The sequence below is a fragment of the Tigriopus californicus genome, chromosome 9, assembly GCF_007210705.1.
Source record: "Tigriopus californicus strain San Diego chromosome 9, Tcal_SD_v2.1, whole genome shotgun sequence".
Lineage (NCBI taxonomy): Eukaryota > Metazoa > Arthropoda > Copepoda > Harpacticoida > Harpacticidae > Tigriopus > Tigriopus californicus.
The window spans coordinates 487,012-501,946 of NC_081448.1; the positions used below are offsets into that span (position 1 = coordinate 487,012).

Below are 14,935 nucleotides of genomic sequence, written 5' to 3' on the forward strand. Positions count from 1 at the left end.
GCACACACATACTGAATCGGCGTCGGAAGCCATAGGTCTCATGGCACTTTAATCCGGCATCAGAACAATCTAGGTATGTGTGTGGAGGTATGTTGGTCTTTTAGTCCGGGTGAATGTGCTACCACCAAGTATGATGGCTAAGCTCAAGTTTGGAAACTGGTTCGATGTCAAAGGCTTCCGGGAATGAATCTGAAAAATGTGCTATCTAAATTTACCGTATTCCACTAGATGGCTGGGATCCAATTGAAAGATTGCCAGGACGTAATTTAATCTCTGTAGCTCGAGCCAATCCTTTCAAATCAAGCCAACGCCCGTGTGCTCCACCAATGCCTTTCCTGCGTTTACTACGGGGTCCTTACTCATACCTAAATTGACACATTTCTCCACATTTCCCCAGGGTGCCTCTTCAGTGGAAGTGATCTTCCTCATGCAGTGTACAGTATGTAGTACTACACAGACACACTATTTGAGTGGTAGAGGATCGACGAAATGCCGTGGACTCATATTCCATCTCCTTCCTTGAGCTCTCCAAATTGTGTTCGTGGGAATCGTGGCCTTCCTTCGCCGCCCAATGGAACAAACAGTGGACCAGACCTTCAGCGGTTCAAAGCCCTTCAGCGAGGCGAGCTTCTGCTGACGCTCCAAGTTGACTTGAGCGAGCGAGGCAAAAAGGGAAACGGGGGAAACGTGGAAAGAAGAAAAAGCAGAAGCGCTCCTCTGTCTGCGTTGGCGACTGTTCGTGCCGGTCACCGTCAAGACGGGAAAAGAAATCAGGATCTTGAACGGGAACGGGAGGTTTGAGCACCCCGGACCCATGAGCGAACAATAACACTTCTGCAGTCGACGAGTGAGAGCGGAATCGAACGGAGAGCAATCATCACCACGAGCATATTTATTTCTGAATCGTCTCGAGAAGCCATACCAGACAAGTGGAATATCTAGTCTACCACGGCTTCTTTCCAATATCTGGGGAGGTCCCACGATCGCCAGGGACCATCTGAAACGAGAAAGCCAGGGGAGGAACAAAAATTGTGAGAGACATCTACTACAGTCATGTCATTAACATGTTCCCTCCCAGAGGAAATGAGTGTGCTGCTCATCTGAGAATGAGCGAATAGTGAACCCACTCATCGAGTTGCGGCGAGTGGATGTATGATTAGTGAGTGAGAGACAGTGTGGAATACATCAGGGACCAACCTACAAGTGGGGACAGAGGAGGAAGTGGTGGTGGTGTTGGCAATAATACTGATAATAATCATAATAATAATAACAACAACAGCATCAGTGAGTGGTAGCTCGTCTCCTTCTCCCTTGGGTGACGCTTTTTGGCCAGGCTTTGGCCGTGTCACATCGGTTCCTAATTAGACTGGACCATCATCGGCCAGTGGCCTTGGATCGAAGAATCCAATTGACTTTTGTGTCTTTGTGTCTCATTCAAGGCTCCGGGAAATTGGAACGAAGGCCAGAAATAATATCGTTGTGGCTTGTCACTGGGTGATCCAATCGTGGGACAATCATGCCTTCAGCCGCCAGTTTGGAACAGCTCAAGGAGAGACTTTGTCGGAGAGAACAGTAAGCAATCGTCAACACTTGACACACTCATGGATCCCTTGAAACAGTGAAGGCAACCGGTTCCTTTCCCAACGGAACACGGTGTTCACTCTGTCAATCCCATAAAGACGTCGAAATATCAAGAACGCCATAATTCAAAGCTTTTTTCACTTCCTGCGCAACCATTGCCAAAGGCTTCCACGACAAGAACTGTCAATACTCTTTATTGTTGGGAAAAAGCGGATATGTCTACAGGGTGTACAGGGACCCAACACAGAAATCAAGTCAATCTCCTTGGTACTCGTTTTGAAGGACGAATGTCAAGCCGCATTCAAGTCCTCCGTTAATGCTGCACATTTTGCGCTGGTAGTCAAACCTTTCTAATCTCGTTATAAACTCAGGCTTTTGCCCGGATTCGATCTCGTTCATGGCCCTCACTAAGCTCGCGCATGCACGTCGCTTCTAGCCAATAGTCAAAGTCTCAAAGGAAAAGGCCTCATGGATTGGCGTTAATTTCGCCATTCCCATTGGCAAAATGGACCTACAACGGGGGTAATTAGATATAATGTGGTGTTGGAAAAAAAGTTACCACATCATAGAACATTGACAAAGCAGTCCCGCTTGAATAATCCTTACAAAACAAAAATTGTTTTGAACTGAATCGTCATATAAGGTCTTATTGATAATACCGGTAAAAGAAAAGTGGTCTCGAAACAGCCTGACGGAGTTTAATGAACATGTACGTAATAATATCAATTATTTTGAGACTACGATCCTCACCCGGGAAATGCCACAATTATTTTTCTGTAGCTCTGTCTGGCTGTAGTTGCAATCTCTTAATTGCAAAAATAACCAAAATCGCGTGAACTGTTTACTGTGCTTTTACCAAAAATAGACGACACATTTAATTTGAAAGACGATAGTTGAGGACCACCCTGCACAGTCTCGCATTGGCCCAAAATTTAACCAACATTTGGAACCCCAGAGAGTCAACAGAGAGTTCTCATTTCAAGGCAATGACGTGAAGTGATAATTTGTTGCTGGAAGCCCACTTGGAAGAGAGACCACCAGAGGCTATTTACACTAGTTTTTGTTGAGCGTCTCCAATTAATGAAGTTCTCTTGCTAGTCCGGCTCTCTTATGGATGATGATGATGATCTGTGTTCCAGGTGGTGCCACTCAGGCGTGAATTATTGGATAGCCAACCTTGAACAAACTTTAAAGGTTTTCATTAAAAGAGTGCCTTTCCCAACTTGCTTGCTTCCTTGTTTGTTGGACAGCAGACTTTTCGTTGATCCTCCACGTGATCACGTTGGTTTTTGGTTTGCACAAGATGAGGGCCTTGATTGTATTTCCCTGTCGTTTTCCGTCTTTTGTCAAAGGTTCGTCGTGTTTGGGTGCTAATATTCGATGTTCCAATTTAAACTCTTAAGTAGGTGTTCGGGAAAGAAAATGTGTCCCTTTTCAAGAGCGAAGGTAAAGATGGTGAGCAAGAATATGCTTTGGCCCTAAAGAGTGTCTGAAGGCTTGAAAACTTGGCCGTTTGAATTATGCAGAAAGTTCATTAACAAGGAAGGCCAAAAGGGAAAAGGGAAACGTTAGCTGGTCCCTGTGAAATGAAAAAAAATATCTATCTACGTCTTTTGAGGGGAAGCCCCACTTGCTATTCGTCTTTTTTCTTTGTTCTAAAACTTAGTTAATAGCCTTGTGTTTAATAACATTGAGAATGAAAAGTTTTGCTTGAGTTCGAAAACAAGTTAATAGTCTAGCCTGGCACAGTCGGTTCTTCTGGAACCAGACTGTCGACGGTTTTGAGCGAATCCGACATTGAATGCACGGACAAATTGAGGTCCTCTAATGAAATTCAATCATCCTCACTGATCTAAGATTAGCTAAGCATCGCATGCCAACGGAAAATTGAATTTCAAAGACCACCATGAGGAAGATTTGACTGACGTGGGAGCAAGTTAAACTCGGGCTTATGAATTCAATTGCAGGTAATTATTTTTCTCAAAAGGGAGTTCATCACTTACTACTATGGACCAGGCAGGAAAATGTTCGATAAATCGAAAAATGTTGAGGATAAACGGAAACTTGCCCAAACGAAATTATCGTTGTATGGAAGGGCACTTTTTAAGACAATATGGAGGCAGGAAACCAAAAGTTCCAAGTTTGTATTTTGGTGCCATATTCAAGTGCAGTTAAAAAAAAGTACTTGTTATTCTTAAAAAACTGAAGCGCAAGTATATACCACAGTACGAACTTCCAGTTTCTTCATTCATTGTTGACATTCGGACGCATTATCCTAAAAGTGGACCAATCAATATGGGCCAATCAATTACAATTCCAAAATCGTTTGACCAAGTGATGGTTTGAAAGAGATGTGTCTAAGAAATTGGCCAACCGATCTTCCGTCAGTTGTACAGCAATATGCCCAAAGAGACCAAGTGCCAGAATGATTGAAAGTGCTTAAATGTTTATATATCCCCAACGTGAACGAGAGACGACACACTTGAAAGAGAGATTGCAGTAGAGCGCCTGGATAAAACCAGGGTAGTCACAGAAAAGCTAGATAGACTCGTTTCATTTGATAAGGTATGTTATCGGACCCTTGTTCCGCAACGTTATTAGATTCACTTGAACTCTGAAACCATTTGGAACGTGAGGTTATGAAGCTCAAAAGCCGACCACAATTTCCTTCAGGGTCTTTTCGTGTGTTGAATGCTATTTTTCGAGGTCGCAGAATAAGGCTATTTTTCCCTTATGTAATCTGATATACGACTACATTGGTTTCATGGTTGTTCATTGCACTTGCTTCCATGCCTTGAATTGCTCTAGTTTGGGAAGCCTCAGTTTTAAACCAATTATTTATGGAGGTAAAATGACACGAAAATTGAGGTCACGAGAAACTCCTGACAGGAAACAAAAGTAAACGGCACTTACAGTTTTCCCTTACCATATAGTATAACCATGACAATTGAACAACTTGAACAAACTTGGAGCGAAGTGGAAGATGTAGTCTGCATTGTTCTAAATTTCGTTGTCCCGTTTTTTCCACCAAATCCCCGATATTTGAGTGAGATCTGACCTCAAGCTTCCTTCATTCAGGAAACGCATGTGCGTTATGAGAAATCAATGGGACTTGGAGGCTTCATTGACCATTGGGCCAAGGTGCTGAAAATAACTGCACAAGCACATCGAGGGCAAATGACCGGCGTGGGCAGTATGGATTGTGTAGGATTAATTCGCCAAACCGCGCCCTATTTATTCCGCTCCCCAAATCCGATTGATCCTTCAGCGCTTCTCATCTTAAGTATTCGCATATCCTTGATACCCGAGCCCACGTACCCTAAACCTGGATCTTATAGCGGAACTATCTCGCTTTCTCTTTCGATATGCAGCTACTATAGATCATAAATAGACAATTCCGACTTGGTGCATCCACTGTATATTGTATACGATCTATGAAATGGCAGAATTTTCTTCTATTTTTTTGGCCTGCGATTGAAACGAAAATGCATCTTTTGGTCCCCAAGCAAGCAAGCATCACGAAGTGGCAACTCGTTTAAGCTGCACGCCCCTGATTTAAAGTAGTGCCTGCCGGCAGGCATCCTTTGAGGAGTGGTCCGGGTTGAGCATGTTGGAACGGACCAACTCGGGAGAAGGTCCCATTTTTGCATTGGGGCAAATCCTTTGACTATCAAACAGTCCCACCCGTGGTCCTTAACTTGACTCGGCGGAGAACCCCCTCCTTGCCATCTTAAAGATTAGTGCTCACGTTTGCATTGGTTGCGACAAACATTACCCAACGACAAAACCAAGATGAAGCGACCATCCGTCCACCCTTTATGTGTGCCAACATCGCTACATACTGACTGCACAACCAGAAGAATCAAGTCACTATTGGTTTGGTCGAATGAATTGCATTGCTTCAAAAGTTGAAATGAAAATATGAAATCATTGTTTCTCACGTGTCATAGAACACCACAAGAATATTGACAAATAGTATGCAAATTGCCCAATTTCTGCATTAATAGGGGTGCGGGAAAGGATCAGAAAAATACAATCTGATGTTAATGTACATAATAAAATTGTTAAGAATAAAGTCTCAAGTCGATGCTAAAGCGCTGAGATGAGTATTCTTTAAGATAGATGGGGTGCTTTGAGCATGGGGATCAAATTTCCTTTTTTCATTGACGGTTTCCAGTACAGTGGGGAGGCCTAATCTTTTTGAAACCCATCCAAAAGCTGTTTTGTAAGGAAAACGTTTTTCTCGCTAGAAGGTGGAATTTGGTATTAGTTGTGTTTGATCAAATAGATATTCAAAGCATTGCTGAGAATTATAGCGTGGCAGCCAAAAATATACTTAAAATGGGTACCTGTTTTTCCGTTGTATACTTATTGTCTTATTATACTACATGTTATATGGTTTGAAATTTGCAGTTGTCAGATTCCATTCTGAATTTTGACGTTTCATCTTGGACTGACCTTTGCTTGCGGATCCACATTGTTTTTGCCTCTTTTCAAATCCTAATGGGAAAAAAGTTCCAAGAGAAGTTAGCCATGCCCAAACTGTGCCTCAAATTCGATCAGAAAGTACTCCCATTGCTCATTGGGTTTAGGTGTCCATTGTTCCAGATCCTCTTCCCTCAAGAGGGTTAAGTGAAATTGAGTTGGGGTTTGTTCCAATTGACCTCTAGTAATGAAGGAGGGGCCCTGACCATTTATCATGTGGGTCGCACCACGCCAACTGAAAACAACTTGATTTTGCTCCTCGATAAGGGTATGATCTCGTGAAATTACCGGAAGTAGACAAAAGTGAAGTGGGCACTTTTCACACTTGATGGATCATCAAAACCCATTACACGGTTTTCCCTGACTTTAATACTACGACGTACTCTGGGCAAGGTTTTGAGGTTCCCTTGAGCTGTCACCCAATGACTGATGAACCAAACCAGTTCCCAAAATGTACTACGAAGGCTCCTCTCCAAAGAGCGTTGCTGTATGGTACATCTTGGACATTCCACATGTGAACAGTGATGCCAAAAGGAGGAGCAAAAATATGGGACACGCACTCTGCGAAATTGGATGATCAAGGAATGTCCTTATGTCTGTCACTTTATGTCTGTCACCTTCACCCCATAACCACGTTTGAAGAAGAATAAGCACTGTAAAGTTTTGGCAGGTTGAATGCCTCCTAGTCATGGATTCTTTGATCCGCACCCAGCATTCTTCAGGACCGATTGCATTCCAAACAACCCAAGACCTCAATTGTGCCTGAAAGGAAGCCTGAGGGGAGCGTGTTTTTAGCAGTGTGGGCTGAGGGCTGACATTGATTGATCCATGGTCGAAAGGAGACCTTCAATCAACAAGTAACAAGAGATTGAATCCACACGCGAATGGATCTTGCTCGTCTTGCTTGCTCCTTCATTCGCCCCTTTTTTCCCTTTTTTCCTTTTCTTCTTTCTCTCCCTAACCAAAGACAGATCCAAATATCATTCAGGAAAAAACGATCCAAAATTGAGATCGGTTCCGTGCGTGGCCTTCAATTTTGTTCGAATAGCACGAACTTGGCATTTGCTACCTACAGAAAGGACAATTCTTTCTGAGGTTGGTTTCCCATTCGTATTCATCCCCAAAACATTCATTCTCTTGTTTTTGCAGCTTGAACCATACGGAGTGTGAGAAGGCGTCTCTTCCGACGTTAGAGCACGCCTCCTTGGTCCACTCTCACATTCACCACCCCAATGGTATCAACGATGGACAAGACTCGGCGGCTTTGGCCTCCACAGCCGACGCTGCCGCGGATTCCTACAACCAAACACGAAACGCCATTGTCTACATATCCGTGAGTTGATCTTCCATACCAGACCATCAAATGGGGCTTCAAGCTGCTGTAGGTAGAAACAAGGCACGATAGGAATGGAGTCGCATTTGTAAGTGACAGGGGTTAATTCTTGGCCTTCCTTTGTGTGTTACTAACGGGGAACACCAATTCGAAACTGGAGTGTGCTCATTTCACATGTAAATGGCATTCCATAAATCTGGCTGCAAATGGCCATTCATAAAGGCAAAACAGAGAGACGTGCCACTCTTTTTTCCAGCTTTCCTAGGGCATGAATTCCAAGGTTATAAGTGTAGATTGCAAACGGTCGGCTCAAGGTTACCGCATGTATAAGGCCGTTAGTTTAGTCTCCCCTTAGCCTTTGACCACATCATTCCAAGACCCAGGGAAAGGGATCGAGCTGGCTAGAAGAGCATGAGGTGAATCAAAGAAGGTCCATTCATTCTCATAGTCGGTTGCAAGGTCCAATTTGCTTAAAGGGAGTACGTGACGGGTAGATGGTTGTTGTGGAAGTAGCATTTCTTCTGGGTTTTTGTTTCAACCAATTGGGATGTTCTTGGGCCATAAACGCGCAGGATAACAGGCTTCCATCACCATCATCATCATTTTCTTCTTTTTCCTCAACGTCGTCATCAGGAGCCCTTCTTTCTTACTTTCCCTGCTGCATTACCTATGTGAAATGGGCCCTTTGATGCTTCTCATCCTTTTCTTCATGATGTGAGGCCTGGGGAAATGCATCATCGGCCAAGAAGACAAGGTAAATCCTCGGGAAAACAACTCGAATCCCTCTTCACTCGCTCGCTGACTTGTGCCTCCCTCCTACCCGCTTACCCTTTCCATCATTGGCAGGACTTTGTTGGTTCATTTCGAGAAGGGCTTCCTTTGTCCCTTTCTACCCAAACAGGACATTTGGCGCGCTCAGAAGCACTGTTATTGGACATGATTGATCCCATAACTCCCAAATGGAGTTTTCGAACGTGCCACGACAGATCCCAAGGGACAATGTTGAACGAGTCAAATCGGGGGATTGGAAGCATTCTCAAATGGGAACCAAGTCCGATTTAAGACGATGCCTGTGTTGTTTCGCTTGCAGCGGCATCATGGGAATGTTACCCTTCTCAACCACGCGTCAAACTTTCAACTTATGGTCCTATCTCGACCATCAAGACCTCGAAGACCTCGTGTGCTACACAGTCGATAGCTTATCTCTCAGTTGAAAATGCGCCTCGATAAATCTTAGTGAAGAATGGAAGTTGAATGGCCATGGATCATTAGTCCCAAGAGGGCAATAAAAGAATGCACATCTTAATGGTCTCCTTAAATCCGCTCCTATTTCCTCAAAACAGCAACTCTATCCGGGAGGGAAAAGAGAGACATAAATATGCCTTTGTTGTCGTTCCACATTTACATTTAAGACATGGCCTGGAACAAATATTTGCCCACAGGTACCGGTGGCCGGACCCCAACAAAACCAATTGAACCCGTGAAAAGGCCATGATTCGGAAAACCAAGAAAATGGCCAAATCATCCAAACTCTCGGACTCTGACAGCCCTATTTTCAATCTACGTACGTATGGATGAGCTCCACGCCTTCAACTCCCATTATAATCAGACAAGACCAACATGGAACAAGGGCTTTGGCGGATGAGAACTTTTCCCCAAGACTATTGACTTTGGTAGAGGCAGATCAGAACCAGACATCATCTTAATTACTGGAAAACATTCTAGAACCATGGCTAGAACTGAGTCGGAAAAACAAACCTTACGCGTCAGTCGATTGAAGAGCTAAGGTCAAGGTGGTTGTGTATCACTATGTGACTACACAGTACTCTAGTATCAGGATCATTGAAGATCACTTTGCTCTGATCAACTCATCCACGGAATGTTTAGTGTCGTTGGCCAGAGTTTTCTTTCAAACCTTATCTCTTTATTGCACTTTGAAGAAGCCCTTGGGGTCCAATTTCATTCTGCCTTAACTTATCCAGCGGGTGTTATCGGATTCAAGCCCTATTTTCAACAGATAAGGCGTCAGAAAGGCAAGCACACAAGCGGGTAAACTCTCGCTATGAAGGAAAAGAGTTAAATGCTGCTATGCTGCTAGGCTGCTTCTGATGCCGTTCGTGTTGTTGTTTTGTGCCCACATGCGTCCTTTCTCAATCTTTATTGAGTCGCAGGCTTTAAGGTGTACCCACGTACACGCTAGGTTCAAGCTTAGATTTAGCTACACAATGTCATCATCAAATGAGGAGACACTTTTTGAAATCAGTGAACCATTAGGAACAACTTTGTTACAATACACATACATAGTATATCAGTTACTTCGAAATACGCTTTTTAAATATCACAAGCTGTTGTTGAGAAATTGGAGGGATATTCGTTCGATGGTTTTTGTTTAGCCGCGATTTGTAGAGGTTCAAGTAAGAAGACAAATTTTATGTCCTAAAAAACTGCGTATTCATTTTTTTTATCTAATTTAATTGATATGTATCCAAAGACCCGTTAATCTAAAAAAAAAGAGAAGGATATGTTTCAAACGCTTCAGGTGTGTTGTAAGTGTACTTGTAAGTGGATATGTACTTTGTTGAGGTAGACATTAACACGGCTACCACAAGAAGTTGTTCCTCTTGGTTGCCTGATTAAAAGATTTATGGTTGGGTAGTTTTCTATTCAAACCAAGCGTGACTAGGTATGGGCTAAATTTCACGAGTTGGAGGTGATCATTTTTATCATTAGAAACGAGATCTCCCTCACAAAAGTCAAGTTCTCGAAAAGAGGGTCTTGAGACAATCGACCAAACCCGAATCCGATATTCTGTGTCATCCCTAACCAAAAGTAAGGTCTTCAGTCTTTGGCGTTGGCTTCTGGAAAATGGAGAGAAGGCCTTCGTCGAGTGCACTATGTACGAAGGCTATTTACCCACCATCTCTCACTCGCATTGCTGAGCGAGTCCAAATGGGTCCTGGACCATGTGTGGCTTGTTCTATTGGAAATTGGCTTCTAGAGTCTTTCTCTTATCTGTTCATAGGGTTGCCAGTCTCTTCTCCACTTCCAGCACAGGGGATATGATTATGAAGCTTGCAGTTCATTTCTACTTGCTCTGGGCTTCATTTCGAAATCAACAGATCTTTGTCTGCCAGACAAAACAACTTACCATACTAACATCATTCATGTCTTGTTCATCCCTTGTGAATTGAACCACCAGTCTGGCCTCTTTGATGTCTTTGATGTGAATTATTGTGTAGTAGTTGCTTTTCAATGAGATGCACCCCTGATGGTCCCGATGGTTAAAAGGTTTGTCGAGTACAACGGATTCCAGGCCAAAAACATGGCACCTCACTCCTATTGATTACCAATATTGGGCGGTCATTGACAGGAAATACACAGTGGCTCCTCGCATGAGTGTACTGTTAGTATGGACTGACTACACTACATACACGAAGTGGTGCGATGTGTGTGGCAGCTTCTATTAGTAATCCATTTGGTCCACTTACTTCTCGTAAAAAAGTAATCAACGTTCTTTCTCCCGCCCAAAGGATGCAATTGGGTGGAAAGCAGGAACATCGTCGTATTGGCCGACTTAGGAAGGAACAAAATTGGATCACCCAAGTAACACGTTTAAGTGGCCATAACGGTACTCTTCAGTTTTCAATCATCTTGAAACACTTTGACGTCATGTTCCATTTAGTTGTCGACCTACCGATCGATCCTAATTCGGCATGTTACGTCCAGAATGAGGTCAGCAAGTAGTGATGTAATTCCCGCTTCAGAGCCAATCTCATCATCCCCATATCAGATCAGGCTGGCACTCTATTTGAAGCGCTCAAGAGACAAGATCAGAAGCATCGCAATGACTGAAGGGCTGAGATTGAGAGCCTCTCTCTCAGCACAGATAGGATTGATATTCGAATGAAGCTTGGCTCTAGCCCTCCAGTCCAAAGGCGTCCCTAAACACTCCTCGTGCGTGGAAATCAATTCCCAAGCATATCCATCAAGTCTTATCAGGTCATTACATTTGTACGATGCCCGATGCAACCATGAGCGAAGCTTGCGTTGAGAGGGCCGAAGCGTTCCACTTGGAGGCCAAGTCAGCGAGAGATATGCGTCAAGGGCCCTCGAGAGAGGGGCCTTTTATTACAGCTCTTGGGTAGAGATCAATTGATCTTGCATCAACTACCGATAATGTGGCCTCTGGTGTTTCAATCTTGAATGAAAGCTGCCTCTTGAGCTATTGAGTTCGTAACTCCATGAGACTTTTCATTTGCGGTTGGTTCCTATGGGGTTGAGACCCCTGTCTCCACATTGATCACAATTTAAAGTGACCATTCACTGTTTCCATTACGAGCCAAGATGGTGCGAAGAGATCAGGTCGTCAGAAGCTTCGACAGTGGTTCACCTTGATGAAGATGGAACACTGGGAGAAAGTGATTGTCTGCTCGCAATTGGTTTGATTCCTCTTCAAAGTCCAAGTTTTGCACATGATATAACTTGACCAGTGAATTTTTTTTTGAGATCCTCCAATGCGTAATAGCGTGTGTTTCAATTTTTGTGCCAAGTTATCTTTCAGTGTGGGTGCGATTTTGGCACGAGAGCCCATCTTTCACGTAAGGCACATTTCCTGTCACCGGAGTGATATCCCCAGGTGATTGGAAGAAAATCCAATCAAGCCCACATCGGATGTACGACGTAGTCTGGGTCTGAATTTCAATTGGAACTTCCTTCAATGACGTCCTCGAAGCCTTAAAATGCCTTTAAATCCTGATCTATTTACAGAGGCTCCAATAACCACGAGTTCAATGCTTTCATTGCCTGCCAGTTCTTGGGGAAGAATGCGCAGGACTACCTAATTATTTTCAAGTTCCAAGTACTCCAAACAATGTTGATATAATGGATGATGGAATGTCTTTGGATCAGAGTACGGCCAATGGCCAAAGGGCTATCTAGCATGCAATTGAGTTTCAGTGCATCCGAACTTGATTGATATGCGCAGTGCCACTTCTAGGGATCCACTAAATATGAATGAGACGCCCAAGGGACCACTACTTCTACTAGCACTTCTACACACACTGGCAAGGACAAAATCCGGTTCCCTGGGACGAACATGGTCCAATAATGCGTTGTTGCTCATATTACACGACGCCAGTCACTGGTCACTGGTCCATTGGATCTCTGAATAATGATGAGATCCACTTCATCCTAGTCGTCTCTGGTATGTCAGGAGGAATGGCTCCAAACGTCTCGACCACCAACGTTTCTCCTGTAGAAGAAGGAAGCCTCTCCCCCTCCCTTCCTCCCCTCGTCCCGATAAAGAAGACTGATGATGGAACTAGTGATCTAATCCCGAGTTCTTTCATTTTGATTCCAGCTGGTCGTGGTTGTGTACATCGTCGTGATACTCTGGTTGGTGTCGGCCAATTTCAGATCGGCGGCTGTGGTAGCTGCCTCCAATTCTCGTCGTAAAGGCTTCACCCGTCGATTCTTTGACGCAGTGGCCGGCACTTTCAATGGTAAGCTCAACCAACCAGCCTCTGCACTCTGCACTCTGCACCCAAATAAAACTATCACTCAAAGAGAGAAGTGACAAAAACCTCCACATGATTGGCTTTCTTGGGACACGCTCTGGCTGTGCTGTAACCCACCAAAGGAGGGGACCAGAAGTGCCTCCTTTCCAAAGTTAATTCCTCAAGTATCTTGAACAATCAAGCTCAAGCCGGCTTTGTGTCAAGAACTCAAAGGCGTAGGGTGGAGGATGGCAAGGGGAGGAATGAGCCTCATCCTCATGCAGCTAAGTCGAAGTAGCTGGGATGCCGCAAGCTGCTCTTGAGCCCCGGGGGCTGGTGTGCCCATCAGCCAGCTGGGCACCGCAGGAAGCCCGAATGAAAATCGTGATCATCATCCTCTCAATTGAATTTCTTTGCCAGAGACTGAATGTTATCTTATGTCTTTCAGGAGACTCTGATGAAGAGGAGGAACTCATCGAGGCCGAGGCTCTACTCGTGGTTCAAGACGAGAAATGCCGAAAGAAACCTCGCGTTACCACGTACTTCGAGGAGGAGTGCGAAGGAGATCCAGTGTAAAAAATCCCAATACAGACCGTCAAACCAGACCACCCCCGTCACAAACTAATCAACCATCACCACTCAACGACGCTGAATCGAGTCTGCTTTCAATCCAAATGATGCTCACACCAGGGTGTCACAACTCCATCTTAAGGCAGTATGGGTCCTTTAAGTCAGAATATACGTAAAAGACTCGTTTTGTAATCGGAAGTGTATCATCTATCAGCATCTATCGTTCGGCGGAAGTGGGTTTGAAGCGATTGAAAGTGGGCGAGAATGCGATTCCAACATATCAATTCAGTCTACATGTTCAAGCGTATTTTGTTATCTCATCAATAAACATAGTTTACAAATCGAAGAATGCCGTGGAAAACTTGGGTGAGGAAACTTGAAACTCTCTCGTCTTTCTCCAAAAGCAGACCTTTCCGTTGAGAAAACAAATCCAAGCATAATAATTGAACACGGAAAAGTTTTGATGTAGCATAAAGTTTGCGAACAGAAATTTCTTGTCAGAAAACGAGTTCCTGAAGTTCGATCATTTTTCTCATTCTGAGAATTGACAAGAAAAAGAACGAGTCGGCAATTAAGTTTTTTTCCACACACTTGTCGTCGTTTCTTTTACTCTCATTCGAACAGAGGAAGTATTTCAATATCAACCAAAACAGACTTAGATTTGAAGTTCATGATGAAGTCTTGTTGAAGGTAGAATGTCACAGGAAAGGCGATTTGAGTATCAGGCCCAATATTTTCATTTTGGTACACCCAAACCATATCCTGGCCTGTTTATCTTCATTCTTGGGAGTCGTCTTAAATCGCTGAGTAAAGAAGGATCTCCAATTCCTCCGGAATCAACCACCATTAGCAACTTAGGCCTGGCGAAAGAGTCCCAACGGATACCAATGGTTTCCCATCCGAGAGATTTCTTTCGTAATGTCCCAATTCTCTCCAAGACGAATCTGATCGGACGTAAATTCTAAGCGCTCATAAAATTTGTGCGTTCTGAAATCAAGGATTTGGTTAAGACGAAGATGGTGCCATTGCTAGATTAAGGTAGATTTATATGAATGCAAAATGCACGTTTCCAATGAATTTTAATCTTGCTCACTGGATGGAATTGCAAAAGATCCTAAATCCCCGATAACTCAGTCCATTGACAAAAAAACCCATTTGATAGCGAACTCAACCTTACGGGATCCCTCCAAAACCTCTCAATTATCCTAGTCGTTGTTGTTATTGTTGTTGAATAATGAATTTATTTTCCCATTTCGTCTCAATAATAGAAGTCTTAGCTACAATTTGCCACTAGCGTCAACATGACATTACGGACATTTTTCGGCAACTACGACATTTGGACGCATAGTTTTGGGTGGCGGTGAGAATTTCCACCTTGCCCTAAATATTGGTTGAATTGAATCAAAACTCGGTTACTGCATATACTGTACACTGTAAAAGGGCCCCATGCCTTTACGGGTACCACTTGAAT

At 43.7% G+C, this 14,935-nt stretch overlaps 1 protein-coding gene across 1 annotated transcript; it reads left to right on the forward strand.

Annotated features, from left to right (window-relative positions):
- Positions 1–784: 784 nt before the first annotated feature.
- LOC131886074 (uncharacterized) lies at positions 785–13,805 on the forward strand. Its single transcript, XM_059234304.1, has 4 exons — positions 785–1,572; positions 7,216–7,399; positions 12,759–12,900; positions 13,343–13,805. The coding sequence occupies exons 1-4, from the start codon at positions 1,517–1,519 to the stop codon at positions 13,468–13,470; spliced, it is 510 nt and encodes a 169-aa protein (XP_059090287.1). The 5' UTR covers positions 785–1,516; the 3' UTR covers positions 13,471–13,805.
- The last annotated feature ends 1,130 nt before the right edge of the window (positions 13,806–14,935 follow it).

What these genes read in the sequence shown, in the direction of transcription:
- LOC131886074 (XM_059234304.1), top strand. Translation starts at nt 1,517, where the DNA reads ATGCCTTCAGCCGCCAGTTTGGAACAGCTCAAGGAGAGACTTTGTCGG. An exon ending in AGACTTTGTCGGAGAGAACA is followed by an intron (nt 1,573 to 7,215) that starts GTAAGCAATCGT and finishes TTGTTTTTGCAG; the next exon opens with CTTGAACCATACGGAGTGTG. An exon ending in AGTGGCCGGCACTTTCAATG is followed by an intron (nt 12,901 to 13,342) that starts GTAAGCTCAACC and finishes TATGTCTTTCAG; the next exon opens with GAGACTCTGATGAAGAGGAG.